At 36.8% G+C, this 17,675-nt stretch overlaps 1 protein-coding gene across 4 annotated transcripts in view; it reads left to right on the forward strand.

The window, feature by feature from the left end:
* Nucleotides 1-17,675, forward strand: part of LOC126284735 (transformation/transcription domain-associated protein) — a 392,578-nt gene that overhangs the window by 170,302 nt on the left and 204,601 nt on the right. For all 4 annotated transcript variants that reach the window (XM_049983877.1, XM_049983882.1, XM_049983889.1 and 1 more), the window contains 2 exons: nucleotides 199-382; nucleotides 6,441-6,673. In XM_049983877.1, the coding sequence (XP_049839834.1) occupies nucleotides 199-382; nucleotides 6,441-6,673 (417 nt within the window). The remainder of the gene's footprint in view (nucleotides 1-198; nucleotides 383-6,440; nucleotides 6,674-17,675) is intronic.

The raw sequence follows: 17,675 nt of genomic DNA on the forward strand, positions 1-17,675 counted from the left end.
AAGAAATATTTTACTTGAAATACTTGAACGCACAGGTTATTAGAAAACGACATTGCACAGAATGTGTAAAAAGGGAAGAATATATATACATTTATCTTTCCCTAAAAGTTTAACAATTATTTTAATTTTATGCAATAGTTACAGGATGGCTTACATGTTTAATGGTAGACCATTTTGCTTTTGTTCTTATGTTTATAGGTACAAAATGTTGTAAAACCGGTACTGGATGCTTTGGGAGACTATCGCATTTTGAACTTGAATGCGACCAAGAGACTTTCGTACTTAATACAGTTATTTCCTGCATGTGTGGATACAAAATTTTGTGACCAAATGCTTCAACATATAAAAAAGTTGCTGGACCTCATCATTACTGCACAAAAGGGTAACTATAATGTTAAATATTACAAGAAGTCTTTCCTTAAAAATAGTTCAATTAGATAGGCATCCTTGTGACCCCATTGTGTGTGCGGATCGTTGAATATAGACGATGGAGAAAAGATCAGCAATCAGTCGTGAAATCCTACATTTTATTAAAATGGATCTAGATTTTAACTACCACATAGCAACTCCAGTGCTAAAAATGACAAATCAGGAATAATGTAAGATAGTTGACACAGAGTCACAATGCGGGCTTTCAAATAGAAAAAAATGTTATGAGTGAAATATTAGAAGTTTTGGCTGCTTTCGTTGTCTAGGGGCTAGGATATGTAGTTGCTGCATTACAAGCCAAATACTGCTGAGTCTACAGTATACAATATGGATAGACACATGAATCGAATGGTCAAAGCTTCCTACCACTCGGCAATTACGAATTTTTAATGCAACATAGTAATTTATAAATGAAAGATTACAATTAAATAAAATCTGCAGGTACTATCTTAACGACTTTAACTGATAAGTACGATAGCAGAAGTACCCTTTAGAATGCTGTTTATTACTGCAAAACACTTACTGGTGTCAATACAGTTAAATAAAATATAAGTTGAATAACAGGGAAAAAATAGATTCCTACTTCACGTAATTAGTTATGAACAACAACATAGCTCGCGAGATATTCACTTCTAAACACATCCTACGTCTTCACTGCAGAAGACACATAAATCTTACAAGTGCGTAAGTCAGCACTAAGAAGTATTTCTATCTCCTGCTACCACACCCAGACTGCTCCACTCTCCAAGACTTTCCCGCGATCGTGCGTCTGTCACGCTGTACTGTCCAGGACCCTCTCCATTCAGCACCTCCCGTGTCCTGTGCCGTACTGTTCAGAACTCTCCTGTGTCCTCTGCGACTGTCCCTCGCGCCACACTGTTCAGAACTCCCCCTCCATTCACTTTAGTAGTCGCCTCCCTTAGTAATGAGCTCTGTGATTGGCGATAGCACTCCTGTCATGTCTCCAAGCCAGCGCGCACTCACAAACATTTTGAAACACATTTGAAATACTGGATTTACATTTAAATAACTTGAAATTAAACAAATATTCCTAAGGCTGGACCATAAACATGCTCTAACACACATTATTAAATACATAAACAAATCAAATAAACATATATTAAAGGAATAGAAACAATAGGTAGGCCAGTAGCCTAATGCCTGTGTGCTTTCTAAAACACAGTAAATATTTAACCAATTTCTTCATGAATAGTAAATATCAGATATAAACAAAGGCACAGACGAATAAATAAATTTATAAGAATGCTGCTACCGTTTTTTCGTGTAACTGTGTAGTACTTATGGCCTGACGTGATCGATAGTAATTGCCCACTTTGACCTCCAATAACTCATGTACTATTCAAATTAGATGCCTGTAATTTATACCAATTTACTTTTACACTAATAGCTTTCTAAAGACACATCAATCGACAAAATTGGATGCACTGTTTGGATTTTGGAAATTAGTTGCTGGGTGTTACTTGTGTAATTTACAGTCAGATACTAAACTTTAAACTAATAAAGATATTGAAAATCTGATTACACCATCAGAATCGTCATGCAAATAATAGTAATGTGTTCCTTTTTGAGATATCATGATTCACCTGGCTTCTATTAATTTCTATACAACTGTGAAATGTCAGCCATTAAGATTTCATAAAGTCCACCATCTTTGACACTCCCTGCATGTCTCCTTAATCGACACAGCGTCATCATGGAATTCCCAGCCACGTGGCCAATGGACCACGTGGTCCGGCCGTTGTGTGGCATCATGTGATTGCTAACGAGCTGCGGCCTGCCGAGTGGTCTGAGCAGTGGCCACCAACTCTGAACTTAGAATATTTTCAGGGTGCCACAACTTGCCCGTTACCTCACAACAAGTAGAGGCATAAGCACCATACAGTTACATACCATGTACCAACTGGTGACATAAGTCCAAAGTATCATGTAGTAAGTGAAATTGGTTGATATAGAATACACAGGTGTGTAACATGAGTTGAAGCTGTTGCTTACCTGCAGAAAGAAATGTGACATCAGAATTGTGTGGTTCCCTCTTTTGAGACACTAATGAGTAATTAACTAATAGTGAAGTTATATAACTTTTCTCAAAAATGTACATTTGTATGTAGGCCTGTAATGTGTGTTAATTTGACTGAGAACTAGCACTATAGCATTGTGTTACAGAAATAATAAATTTCCTTCTCTCTCTCTCTCTCTCTCTCTCTCTCTCTCTCTCTCTCTCTCTCTCTCTCTCTCTCTCTCTCTCTCTATCTATCTATCTATCTATCTATTTTCCCTGAAGTGTGAGTAATGAAGAAGGGAAAAAAAATCAAACTTCAAGGGAAGAATTTTATATTTACGTGTTGTCTGTGAGTTTTTCAAAATGTTGAATTTTCAAATTTCTTTGATTAAACCATAGAAAACAAATCACATGTGGAGCCATACCTATAGCAGGCTCAGTAACAGTAAGTGCAGGACAATATGTGATGTATTTTTGTGTTACAAACTAATGTAATTCCATACAACAGCGAAAAGTACTAAGTCAAAAATAATGTACCAAACAAATTAAAACATAAAGGAATGAAAATTAATGCTTTAAAATATGGTGTGTCCTCTCTGGTCATAAACTAAAATCATACAGATCATGAAAATATATTAACACCATCTATTTGTTTACAGTATAAACATGTGGAATACGACGGCATTACAATGTCGAAAAGTATGAAGCTAGCCAGTGGCTCATAAAAGTGAACAAACAAGTAAAATAAATGAATGTGTTGATTACAGGAAGTAAAATATGCTAAAAAAAAAAAAAAAAAACCAACTTGGATTAAGTGTGGTTGGCAATGTTCAAACCTGCACCCTCACTGGGATAAATTAAGTCTCAAGACCATCTGAGGAATAGGATAGTCACGCTTCATGTAACTTTTTTGTCATTACATACCCAGAAGCAAATAAGATATGAAAGTAGTATAGCAGGTTAAAAAGCATACATAAAAAGTATGATGTACCAGCACATAGAGACGGTATATATACTTCCAATATGTCTCATATTGTGGTAATAACAATAACATTGGTATTGCATGAAGTAGTGGGACAGATCTTGTTGTGGACTATAAATTGACAGTATGACAATTTCTGTTAATGTTAAATGTACTGCATATTCGGATACAGTACTGTTATATTGGATAGACTGTACACAGTTCGGTACAGTGAACGCGTAGTGCTAGAACAGAGGAATGCAGTAGAAAAATCAAATCCTGCCACCCACAAGATCCAGAGTGGACATGCAGTTCCGTCCTGCTTGTCACATGTTAAGTTGGTGCACCGTGCAGGGAAGGGATGGTTGATGGACCTTTTGGAGGAGGTTGAGATTTCTTATGATAAGAGATCCTGTGACGTCCAATTAGTCAGTCGGCGGATTGTCATGAAAAGTACCCACTTGTGGGAACTTTCAAGGAACATCTTGTAAAAAGATGAGGGTAACTAAACTCGATTCAATAATTCCATACCTGGGTCGCATACTTATTTGGCTGATTAACAGGTAAAATTTGAGTAAGGTTTTATTGTTTACTTTTTTACTGTTTTTGTCTTCTTAAGGACTACTGTGTCTCAATACGCAGCACAATTAACATTAATTAAAAGTGTCACATTGTCAATTTATAGCCTACAACAAGATCTGTACCATTACTTGGTGTATTACCTTTGTTTCTGTTATCGCCACAATATGGCGCATATTGGAAGTGTATATCTTGTAAATGAGTTAATTAGTTTTTCAAGCTGGTACATTATACCTTTTATTATTTAACACACTGTACTCATTTCATATTTTATTTGCTTCTGGCACATAATGTAAAAGTAAATAAATAAATAAATTACACTAAGTGTGGCTATCCTATTCCTTAGCTGGTTTTATGACTTACATTAGCCCATTAAGAGCATCTGAATCCCACTTTGTTTGAACATATTTTGTTTCCCATAACCCTGAGACATTCCTTCATTTTACTTATTTGTTCATTTTTATGTGCATCGGCTAGCTTCATATCTTTCAACGTTGTATTGCTCTTGTATTCCACATGTTTATATTGTAAGCCCAGAGAAGGCACTAATGCATTTTTACGATCTGTGTGATTTTAGTTTATGACCAAAGAAGGCACCATATTTTATTGTACTATTTTCATTCCTTCATATTTTAATTAATTTGGTACATTGTTTTTAATATTGTAATTTTCACTGTAGTATGAAATTGTAAATGGATCTTCTTTCATTAGTTTTTATGCAAAAATACGTTACACACTGTGCTGTACTTATTATTACCGAGCATGCTGCAGCTGTGGCTTCACACATGATTTGTTTTCTATGGTTTAATCACTACTTGTGGTTTTATTGTTCAGTACATTAAAAAAAAATAGGAATTGTATACCTTCACTATTAGTTAATTATTCACTGGTGCCTCAATAAAGGGCACAACACATCATTGATATCGCATTTTCTTCCTGTTCAACCAGGTAAGTGACTTCAGTTTATGTTAGACTCCTGCATGCTCTACAACCATTATTGTTTACTTTGTGGCAAAATGGTTCAAATGGCTCTGAGCACTATGGGACTTAACATCTGAAGTCATCAGTCCCCTAGAACTTAGAACTACTTAAACCTAACTAACCTAAGGACATCACACACATCCATGCCCGAGGCAGGATTCGAACCTACGACAGTAGCGATCGCGCTGTTCCAGACTGTAGCTCCTAGAAGTGCTCGGCCACCCCGGCCGGCTTACTTTGTGACACTTTAGACTTATATCACTTGTTGTTGTATGGTATGTAACTGTGTGGTGCTTACGTTTGCACTTGTGACTTAGTGTTAACTATCTGACATTTGTTTCCGATTCTCCTGTTTTGTAATGTTTATCTCTGGAGATGAATATGTAATAGTTAAAATCTACATCTTCTGTAATAAAATGAAAAATTTCACGACGAATTCTGTTCTTTTCTCTATTGTTTAAAAATACTTGTCCAAATTATAACAATGTGAAGGGAAATTATAAAGAACAAAAAATACGAAATATATAAAAAAAAAAGTTGTGCAAGTGCTTACGTTCCACAATATTTTAAAGTATGTATCAAGTGAATTGAGGGAGCAAAGAAGAAATAAACCACACACAGAGAGCTGTTGACGGAGGTGGGGGGGGGGGGGGGGGGGGGGGGAGAGAGAGAGAGAGAGAGAGAGAGAGAGAGAGAGAGAGAGAGAGAGAGAGAGAGAGAGAGATTGTTCAAAGTAAAGAACCACCATCCATTTTATTACAAAGTCTATGTGATCCATAAGCTAGAGAGTGACAGTAGAAAAGAGCCTTATCGCTTAAGAAGGGTACCATTTCTAGTTTTCCAACTGTCTGACAGCTTGTTGGGATGTTTTCATGTCCCCAGTAGGGTGAACATGATTACATTTTGTGCACAGTATTTCAATTCTAAGACAGTAGTTGGAAGATTTTAATCAACATGTAATGGGCTGCTTAAAAATATACCAACAGTAAATATCTGGCAATAGTGACATATGAGATATTAAATGTGACAGACACTTATAAAATATTGAGAAACTGGAACATATATTTAGTATTAAGGACATAATCCAAAAATATTAATTTTACAGTGCCATGCCTGAGCCAGAAATAGCTAGAAAACAGAGCTGGAGGGGGCAAGGTGGGTGGGGGGTGATGAGCACAGTTAATTATAAATTAGTGTTTGGAATAAAAAGATGCTTTTGTGGCATAAATTTCAAGCTGTTCTCATGGCTAAGTAATAGTGTTGAAAACTTCACAGATTTATAACAGCACATTTTATTATCAAATGTCATGTTGTCAGTTAGGAAATAGCCTATTGGATAGATGGTGATATTTTCCCTTTTATTGCTTTGAACTTTAATTCTGTCCAATTTGTTTGTTTTTTAAATTTCTGATGAGTGATACAACGTAAGATTTGTCATTCGACGTAAATATTGTATGTTTTTTGTTTCAGGTGTAACAAAGACTACAGAACATGAGCAAAAGATAACAACAATAATTAATATTTTTCACCAGGTCCCTTCAGTTATTTCAAAGTACATCGAACCTCTCTGTCGATTGACGTTACATACAGAAAAAACTTTAAATATTGAAGCAAGTTCACCATTTCGTGAGCCTCTTATGAAGTTTCTGTTACGATACCCACAGGAAACAATTGATATGTTCTTGAAAGAATGTTACCTGAAGGTTAGTATTATACATACTATTACTGCTTACTAGTGTGGTTGAATCTGAGGCTACATGGTAAATCCATATTGGGAGGTTGATGTAACATTGTGAGCTGCACTGTGGCAATGTCTTCAGAAGTCTGTTAAAGAAACTGCCTGATTCCATGATTTGTATAAGCGAAACTTGCTGTCCTTGTTGATTAAGTTCCTAGCCAGATTAATTGTAGCTTTTGCTTTCACCACCAAGTCACAAAAATATTACATTGATGCTAGAATTGTGTCATTTTTACACACCATAGTGTGACCAGCATCGAAGCAGTGATCAATTACAGCCGATTTATTGGGCCTGTAGAACCTGGGTGTACATGTGGTGCTTGGTGTGTCTTTCATGGACTGTAAGAGTCATCTATCCAATCCATGGAAGGCCAAACTCACAGGGAATCTTGTAAACTCCTAGCTTATAGGGAATCAAATCATCTATAATCCAAGAGTGCTGCTATCTTCAGTGGAGGGTGAAAAATCACTTTTACTTTGTGCTTGTGGAGGACCCAACCTATTTTTGACAATACACTTCCCTCATATGGCGGGAAAGATGTGGATCTTTGTAGTCTTCTTCTGCATTCCTTACTGCTAACCTTTGTCTTCATTTGTAGTGCCTAATGTATGTGCTGTGGAGAATACCCATTAGCTTCAAAAAATCCCTAGACTGGAAGCTCATCCTGTAGACTGCTCTCCTCAGCAATGATGTATGCTATGTGAACCAAAGTTCTGAAAATGGTCATTGTTTGGGAATGATTTGCACATAATTATAAATCCATATGTTATTAGTTTCCCCATGTGATCTGCAACTGTTTGAAACTTTCTAGCAGCTAAAACTGTGTGCTGGACCGGGACTTGAACTCAGGACCTTTGTCTTTCATGGGCAAGTGTTAATAGAGCACTTGTCTGCAAAAGGCAAAGATTCTGTATCTCAGTCTTGGCGTGTTCAAGTGCTTAGAACTTTTTGATGGTCCGGACTGATAAAAGTGACTGCAATAAGCTTTTAGAGGTTTTTAATGATAGTAATCCTGTTTTGTGTACACAGTAGTGGCTCATCACTGTTTCAATATTATTCCTCTTAGTCTCGTACCTAGTGGTCATATGATGCTCTCATAGATTTACACTTGTAATAGACACATCTTCCATTGATGTATGAAAATTGTATAAAGTTCAAATAACATCAAGGAAGTGATGCACACACTAAGTTAGATGAAGTTCATGTTTATCTGATAAACTCATGGTGAGCATTTTAATACTTTAATACAGGCTGCATCAGGAACAAATCTTGCCATATTAACAGGTCTCTTCTTTGTTGTGGAAGATAAAAATAAAACATCTGAAGAAAATTCCTTTATTTGTGAAAATATCAGGTTTTTTCTCCAATAATTTTAGAGCTGTGATTTGTCCAAGTGGCAGTGTTTGTTGATACAGGAAACCTGTCTGCTGTAGTGTAGCCGTAACCAACCTCAAACACATTGCTACATAACTTGTACTCTACAAAAGAACTTTTGTGTTTGAGCATATAAAATGTGCTCTCTCTCTCTCTCTCTCTCTCTCTCTCTCTCTCTCTCTCTGTGTGTGTGTGTGTGTGTGTGTGTGTGTGTGTGTGTGTGTGTGTGTGTGTGTGTGTTTTAGCTGGCTAAGAAAAAGATTCATTTGAATGCTGGCAAGATTTCAAGTCTTGTTTATGTGCCTGTTGAAGGCTTAATGCCTGAACTATTTGATGGGTTGTTGTCTTCACTTGAGATTATTTTGTTCTATCAGGACTTTTCACTAAAAAGTGTACTGTAATTATAAAAATGACTTGAATGACTTGTTTCACATCAAATGAGAGATTGCAATTGCAATGCACGAAATGTGCAAATAACTAACCAGCTAAAAGTGAAATACACCAGTACCGTATTTACCCGAATCTAAGCCTCACTTTTTTTCCGGTTTTTCTGTATCAGCAAAAAAACACACAGAGAGAGAGAGAGAGTGTGTGGAAGACGAGCTTTTTTTCTCTGCCTTGAGTTTCGACCACTGCATTTCCATACATTATTCAATGAAGTAAATACCAATTCCGTATTGTTCATCTTCGAATGTAGCAGAATTTAAATGTACTACGAAAATCTGACTGGCAAGACTGTTTGGGATGTTTGTCAATATGACCAACTCTACGTTTTGGATTTTTTCCCATCTGTGAGAAGAGATGGTTGCTAATAGGAACCTGATGAAATTTGAATCACTTACAGTATTCTCTTCACCATAAGAATAATACGAATATAAACATTTTGCCATGTATTCTTTCGTGTTTGCTGCTATCTCATTTAAATCCTGTCTGCCTAATAAACTACGAAACTAGAGTGAGACAACAGCAAACGCGGGAGAATATACATATCGTGTCATGTTCATATTCGTATTATTTTTATGCCTAATAGTGATACAGTCAGAAATGAAGCACGGCAACTGACTAGATTTTTAAATCTAAGAAGACTCTAATTTCTGTGCAGAATTTTGACACAGTACAGTAATGCATTTTCAACTTAGAGTGACATAAACAGCTATAACAAAGAAAGCGGCACTTATCAGATCAAAGCAAAATAAGCAATCAATTCATACCAGACGAAGCACGTGAAAAAGGAAGGGTACCCGTATAAATACAGAAGGAGCGCCTGATGCATAGCGATGGCTACCTGGTAAAGCTTAACTGCTAAGCTTACGACTCGAATGAAACTACTGTAGCTGTATCGTCAGTCATTTGACCTAAATTGTCTCTCATATTACAATGGACCAACTTTGTTTCGATTTGGAAGTGCGGCCTAAAACTATTCTCTCCCTTGAATTTCGAGTCTCAAATTTCAGGTGCAGCTTATATTTGGGAATTTTTTTTTTCTTTTATTTCGAGTCTCATTTTTCAGGTGCGGCTTAGATTCGAGTAAATACGGTAATCCTGTCAGCAGGTCAACACAGTGTGGCAGATTCTAAGTGCATTGCAAGCACAACTGATCTTGTTGGTTAACTTATCCACAAACTGCTGCGACCTTTGTTTGTCGTCTGTCTTTATGACTAAGAATAACAATAATATGGTAAGAATAGACAGCTACTATCTGCATAGGAGGTGTTTGGTGGCAAATAAGCACATTGAATAAGAACAGCTAGATGGTATTTAGCTACCATATTAAGTCTTTTGTTGGATGGAGCTGGAATGGGCATACATGGCCACAGTTGTCTGCTGTCACTAAGACTCAACAGTGACTGCGCCTGAGGTGAGCAGTGAACTTGGCTGGGGTGTTTTTACCCCTTAACTTAATGACATTTTTTCGTATATTATGTTCAAAAAATTAATTTTTTATTAGTGCAAAACATTGTGTAATGAATGGCATTACATACAGATGTATAGTGAGCAAGATGTATGAGACAGGCAAAATACCCTCAGACTTCAAGAAGGAAATAATAATTCCCATCCCAAAGAAATCAGGTGTTGACAGATGTGAAAATTACCGAACTGTCAGTTTAATAAGCCACTGCTGCAAAATTCTATGCGAATTCTTTACAGACGAATGGAGAAACTGGTAGAAGCCGACCTCGGGGAAGATCAGTTTGGATTCCGTAGAAATATTGGAACACGTGAGGCAATACTGACCCTACGGCTTATCTTAGAAGCTAGATTAAGAAGAGGCAAACCTACATTTCTAGCATTTGTAGACTTTGAGAAAGCTTTTGACAATGTGGTCTGAAATACCGTCTTTCAAACTCTGAAGGTGGCAGGGGTAAAATACAGGGAGCGAAGGGCTATTTACAATTCGTACAGAAACCAGATAGCAGGTATATGAGTCAAGGGACATGAAAGGGAAGCAGTGGTTGGGAAGAGAGAGAGACAGGGTTGTAGCCTCTCCCCGATGCTATTCAATCTGTATATTGAGCAAGCAGTAAAGGAAACAAAAGGAAAGTTCAGAGTAGGTATTAAAATCCATAGAGAAGAAATAAAAACTTTGAGGTTCGCCGAAGACACTGTAATTCTGTCAGAGACAGCAAAGGACTTGGAAGAGCAATTGAACGGAACGGGCAATGTCGTGAAAGGAGGGTATAAGATGAACATCAACAAAAGCAAAACGAGGATAATGGAATGTAGTCGAATTAAGTCGGGTGATGCTGAGGGAATTAGATTAGGAAATGAGATGCTTAAAGTAGTAGATGAGTTTTGTTCTTTGGGGATCTAAATAACTGATGATGGTCGAAGTAGACAGGATATAAAATGTAGATTGGCGATGGCAAGGAAATAGTTTCTGGAGAAGAGAAATTCATTAACATCGAGTATAGATTTAATTACCGATGAAGTTGTTTCTGAAAGTATTTGTATGGAGTGTAGCCATGTATGGAAGTGAAATATGGGCAATAAATAGTTTAGATAAGAAGAGAATAGAAGCTTTCAAGATGTGCTACAGAAGAAGATCAGATGGGTAGATCATATAGCTAATGAGGAGGTATTGAATAGAATTGGAGAGAAGAGAAATTTGTGGCACAACTTGACTAGAAGAAGGGATCAGTTGGTAGGACATGTTCTGAGGCATCAAGGGATCATCAATTTAGTATTGGAGGGTAGCGTGGAGGGTAAAAATCGTAGAGGTAGACCAAGAGGTGAATACACTAAGCAAATTCAGAAGGATGTAGTCTGCAGTACGTACTGGGAGATGAAACAGCTTGCACAGGATAGAGTAGCATGGAGAACTGCATCAAACCAGTCTCAGGACTGAAGACCACAACAACAACAACAATACAGATATATAAAGACAGTTTTTAAAGCTTAAAATAATGAGCTACGAAACTTCGAAGATCACCAGTAATAAAATCCCTAGTACACTCATGCACTGGATTTTGACTAAAATAGCCTGCAACTTGAAGTCGTTTTTTAGTTTCTGTGTAGCTATGAAGTGTAAACATGTATTTCACAACAGTTTCCTCGTGAACATAAATCTTGGAGGAGCTGGATGTAGGACAGTGTATATATTTGTCTTGTACCACTGGCAAGCCCTTGGCATTCAACTGACAAACTGTCATCACATTCAATCTCTCATGAAGTTTTTTCACTTATTTCTCCTAAATGCTAAATTTAATGTCAAACTCAGACTCACTATAGCTATCCTTTTTTGAACGCATTGACTAAATCATAATACAGGAAGCAGTGTGGAAGTCCGTGTGTTTTTGTTGAGTATGCAAAGCTGCACACAGTGACAACCAAAATATGACATCCAGGCTACAAATATACTACTAGATGTTTTCTAGTGTCAAAACACATGTCAGTGCTGAAACAGATATAAACATTTATTTTTTGAATGTCTTTTCTTAAGTTGTCCGAATAAGCTCAGGATTTTAAGTTTCTGTCAAAATAATGAAAGTTAGATAACTATGATTTTACGTTAAGACGTTAATATCTAGCAGTGTTCATTCAATGTGGTTATCTAGCATTCGGTCCCTCTTCAGTGGGCCGGCCGCTGTGGCGGATTGGTTCTAGGTGCTTCAGTCCAGAACTGTGCTGCTGCTACGGTCGCAGGTTCGAATCCTGTCTTGGGCATGGATGTGTATGATGTCCTTAGGTTACTTAGGTTTAAGTAATTCTAAATCTAGGGGACTGGTGACTTCAGATGTTAAGTACCATAGTGCTTAGAGCCATTTGAACCTCTTCTGTGCAGTGAGTAGAAATCTATCCTTGTTATTCCATCGCAGATTTCCATTGTTGGGTGACAAGGAATTTCAAACATGGGGTTTCATATAGTGTGTGTACACTGATTGCTACTTTTGGTACCTCCAATTCATTTTAATTTATTTAGAGTTACAAGATGCAAGTTTTTGGAAGTTTAAGAGTGAGTCTATTTGCTGTGAACCACTTGTAAACTGGTTCCATTACCCTCCTCTATGCTTGGTATGTGGTTATTTTAAGCAATTTATCAGCATACTATCTAACAATCCCAGCATTGCTTGGGTATTCATGTTCCAGTTTTCTGTCAGATTTTGTTCTGCAGCTTCAAAAAAATTTCATTTTGAAAACAGTTGTGAAACAATGAAACAGTCATACAAATATGCTGGACAGTTTTGTATTCTGAGAGCTGCTGCTTCGTGTGTCTACAAAGTGATTTTGTAAATTTCTTCATGGCAATGCCTGTTTGTATGTCTATAGATGGCTATTGTTTTCACCTACAGCTGTTTGTGCCTCACAGAAGTTTTCAAAAATGCTGCCAGGTTTCGGGGATTCCTTTCATTTGATTCGGCTTGTAGTGTTTCCTTTCCTTGGGGCTCTGCTGTGAAAATATAATATAAAAAAATCTGATTGGGTTTTGAATTTTGGTGGTTTCAGTTACGGATAAGGCGGACTTCGTATTATTGATTGAGATAATGCTGTAATTTGACTGTGCATGGCAGACCGGGTCGGCAACACTACAAAAAGTGACTGTACGGAAATTGCATCAGAAACTAGTGGAAATTTACCTTATAATCTTGTTAGAAACGCAGTACTAATTACAATATAGTCTTCATGGCTGTCCTCCTAATTCCCTTGTAGGATGACCCATCTTTCACTTTTCTCCGTCTGTTGAAAACTTCTTCAAGTTGTCACTGTCATGATTAATTTACAAATTCGGCGATAACCATTTGGAATCACTATTGAAACAACTTCGTTTTGTAATATAATTTTAATTTCCACCCAAAAGAACATCCAGCATAGCGCCGAAAAATACACGTCTTACGTATGAAGACAAGAGAGAGAGCGTAATCAATTAGTTGTTAAAAACAAACACTTACATTAAATGAAACCACAAGTTCACTGTTACTAGTCACCGTTTATAAAACGGTGACTGGTAACAGTGAACTTGTTGTTTCATTTAATGTCAGTAACAGTCACGGTAAAGCCTAACCTAAAATGTTCGCATTTAACACTTATGCAAAAGTAAAAAAAGGAAAAAAAAACATTAAAATTATTTATAAAAATCGGCCGCTGGCGCAGTGCTCTTCCGCATGCGCGATCGTAAATTATATTTTTGTATTACTAGCAAATTTTCTCAAGAAAAAGACTAACATCTTGATTTTTACTTGTTAAGAACAGGTATATTTCCACTTTTAAGTCTCAAGAGTTGTTCAAGAATGGTGCTAAAGATAGCTAGTGTACCTCAATATAATGTGATAAACTGGAATGATGTGTTTATGTGCAGACTGAAGTGACGAATGGGAATTTGTACCGAGGTTGGGATCAGGATCCGGGTCTCTTGTTGACTAGGCAGATGTGCTGACCACCATGCCACCCTGGCACAGGGTGTTTGCACAACTGCAGACACTATCTTAGCATGCCTTCCTCCTCAATCCAAATACTCATTGACACCTCAGCCCACTGGTATTTCCCCTAAACTCAAACAGCCTTGAAGAGGCTCGCCAACTATTTTGGAATGGCACCTGAGAATTGAATGAAAAAAGGGGTGGGGGATCCTGCCTGAAACCTAGACATAGGTGTTTTAATCAAATGAAACTACGCTGAAACCCCTATTTTACGTTTTTGTGCAGTCCAGACTCCAAAAAATGCTATATGAGGAAAATGCAGAATGGTGGTTTCAAGTGTTCAGCTGTTGAGGCCTGCAAGATGTAACATGCGTGCTCCTGTCGCTTCACTTGTGTTATTGGTTTAAACATTAAGCTGTTGTTTCTTCAATCTCAATTTGAGCTCTTCCAACTATTCTTGTCTCGATAATCCTACATAATTTTTTATTTATTTTTTATTTTGTTTCATGTGAACAAGTGACCACTTCAAGATAACTATTTATTTCTCTTTTCCTTTGTTCATTCAGAACTCCTTTCTTTTCTCAGAATGAGCTCTTTTCCTGTCATCTTATGCAAGTTGTTTTGCTATTTGTTTTATCTTCCTAGTCAGAATTTGTCTCTCTTATGGTGTGCAGTTCAACCAGCACTAATTCTAAGTCCATTTTGTCGTACCTCCCATCCATTTTCTCTGTCTGTTTTGGAAGAGTATCTGGATCATTTTTGTTAATCTTTCTTCCTCCATTCTCTCTGAATGTCCATTGAGTGTAACACTTCTTTTCCTGATCCTGTCTGTTGTTGGAAGGCTGAATGTGAATATATTTCCTTATTTGGTTACAAAAAGTGGTTGCAATCCTTGTTCGTGACTGAACCTAATATTTTTTTGTAAGATTCCTCTGACTTTCTCTTCCAAATCTTGTCAAGCCCTTTCGCATCCCGCAGTGTGTTCAACCCATACAACAGTTCTTGTTTTACAACTGCATTATAATGCCTTAATTTAACATCTTCCTAAGAACATTTTTGTTTTGTACCACTGTCTCACTTTATGTATGCTCCTTTCATTTTTTTAATTTGTGATTTAAATGCTTCTTTTTCACTTTTTATGTCTATATTTTTGCCCAGACATTGAAAATTGTCTGTTTTCTGGTGTTGTGGTGAGTTGCTTTCATTAGTCATGTATTCTGCCTTTTCGGACAATATTTGTAGACCTGCTTTTTCTGCAGTCTCTTTCAAACGTTCTAGCCTATTCTTTGCATTTTCTAAGGTTCCATCTATTATTAAAAGATCATTTGCAAAGATCAAACAATTTATTGGTTTTTGCAATATACCCAACTTCATGTACAAGGGCTATTCAGAAAGTAACAGACTTTGTGAAATAAAAAATTAACAATATGGGAAAACCAAATTTTATTGTATACATTTTAAAGGTACGCTCTTAAGCTATTTTTCTACATAACCACCATTCAAATTGAGGCACAAGGTTTTCAGTAACATCTCTATAGAAATCTGCTCCCTATAATTGCAACTACTGGTTAATAGTGACATGCAGTTCAGCATCAGTATCAAAGCATTGCGTAGGAAGCCATGTCTTAAGTGCTGGGAAAGTTGTATGGTGGATGATCAAACAACTCCCATCCAAAACCCTGTAAGAACTCTTGGGTACTTTTGACCATGTGTGGATGTGTGTCATTCAGAAAAACAAAATTTCTGTGTGAAGTTTTCCACGACTCACTGTTCCTCTTCCATACACATCACAAAAGTCATAATAAATTTCATTTGGTTTGCAATTTTTTGGCAACAGAACCTATTCACAGAACACATCTCACAAGTTGTGCGATTTTCTGTTGCAACACACATTTTAACATGTCACAGAAAGCAAAGAAGGAAAGACACAGACCATGTGCTAACACCGCTGGATGAATTTTAAGTATAGGAATATTATGGCACCAAGATGGTCGCTATAGCCCTGCCCACCACCACGATAGACCAAAACATCTGTTACTTTCTGCACAGTCCTTGTAGTTAATAATGTTTTGTTTTTCTTCTTCTATTTTCGATTACATTTTTCCACATACAGTTGAATAATGATGGTGCCAAACTGTCTCTTTGGCAGACTTTCGACACAATTTGGAAGGGACAGGTAGTTGTTCCAAGAACTTTGATTTCAGGTACTGTGTTTGTAAGAATTTGTTTAGTTATTTCCAGAGTTTTTTGTATCTATTGCAAATCCCTTCAATGTTTTGATGAGGGGGAAACTCTTGTCTGTCAAACCACATACAATTTTTTAAAATCAACAACTTTTAGCACTATCTTTTTAGTTTATATTTTCATGTACCAACTTATTTGTAATTATACCAAAGTTTTGTAATAATTATATGTTGACTTCTGATGTTCATAATGATGACTAATGTTGCATAATTTTGATACACTGTCAGCATAATTGCATATCAAGCAGGTTATTTTATTATTTACTTCATAGCAAAAAGAACTCCAATTCCAACTGCAATTCCAACTGTTATTGGAAATTTTGTTTTTCTCAGCAGTTCTTGTTTTATTTTTACTAATATATGGTTTCATGCTGAACACAAAGTGCTGAAATAGATGAATAATTATTAAAATTGCAGAACATTTTTATTAAAATTGATACATTTCTTGAACATTAACTTTCCAGACACTGAATAATTGCACAAAAGCTAGAGTCTGACAGTGTAGCTGTGTCATATAGGGTTGAGTGAGAAGGAAGTAAACCTTGACTGCTTTGGGCTGTAAAAGGGTGAGGTTGGGGAAAGTGTGTATCCTACATTGCTGTCAACTCAGGTGCCAAATGCCATCAGCAGCGGTGGAAGTAATGACACACAGAAATAACTATGTTGATGGATGTTGAAGTTGAGGAATGAGAAGTTAAGCTTTGCAACAGGCCAACCTACACAAGAGACACATAATTAGGTGTGGATTTGAAGTCTAGGGCTGTGCAGTTGGTTTTGTTTGTGAATTTATTTGATAGTTGGTGCACAGCATGATATAAAATCTGCTCCTTGAACCATGTGTATACTGGCTGTCCATGTTGAAGTAAAAGGCCTTCTGACTAAATTGCAGCTACTCAAAGGCATAACTGCTCCAGAAGCTGGCACTCCACCCCTTTTCTCCCTGCACTATTTCACTCTGAAGATACCCAGTCCTTTTGATTTACACATTTGGACTGTGCTCAAAGCTTTCGCTGCAAGAGACAGTGAAAATTATAAGTGTATTTATGCACTCTGTCAGAGTGCAGTTCTTACTTGATAGTGTAAGGATGTACTTGATCAATGGATAATACAGTTAAGTTTCCTTACATAATGCCCAAAATCTGCAAGTTGATATTCTACTTCTTTTATTGTCCTTTTCCCTAGTTTTCTCCTTAGAGCTCCTGTTTGTGGGACAGAACAAATTTCTCCAGACTTTTCTGTTAAACATTAAGAAAAAAATAAGAGAGCTTGTGTGTTTGTTACTTAGAATGACAATATGTAACTAAGGATAGCAGCAGTGTATTGGAAACTCATTGTAGGCACATCAGTTACTGTGTAGTTTGTAAACGTACTAAATAATAATGTAATTGACCAAACACATGGACTGCTAGGGGTTATTTAAAAATAAGGAGAGATGAAGATTCAATTTTTAATTGTCTGATATCAACTGTTGAAGTTGACGTTACTTGCAACAAC

Source organism: Schistocerca gregaria, chromosome 1 (assembly GCF_023897955.1).
Source record: "Schistocerca gregaria isolate iqSchGreg1 chromosome 1, iqSchGreg1.2, whole genome shotgun sequence".
In the NCBI taxonomy this organism is placed as follows: domain Eukaryota; kingdom Metazoa; phylum Arthropoda; class Insecta; order Orthoptera; family Acrididae; genus Schistocerca; species Schistocerca gregaria.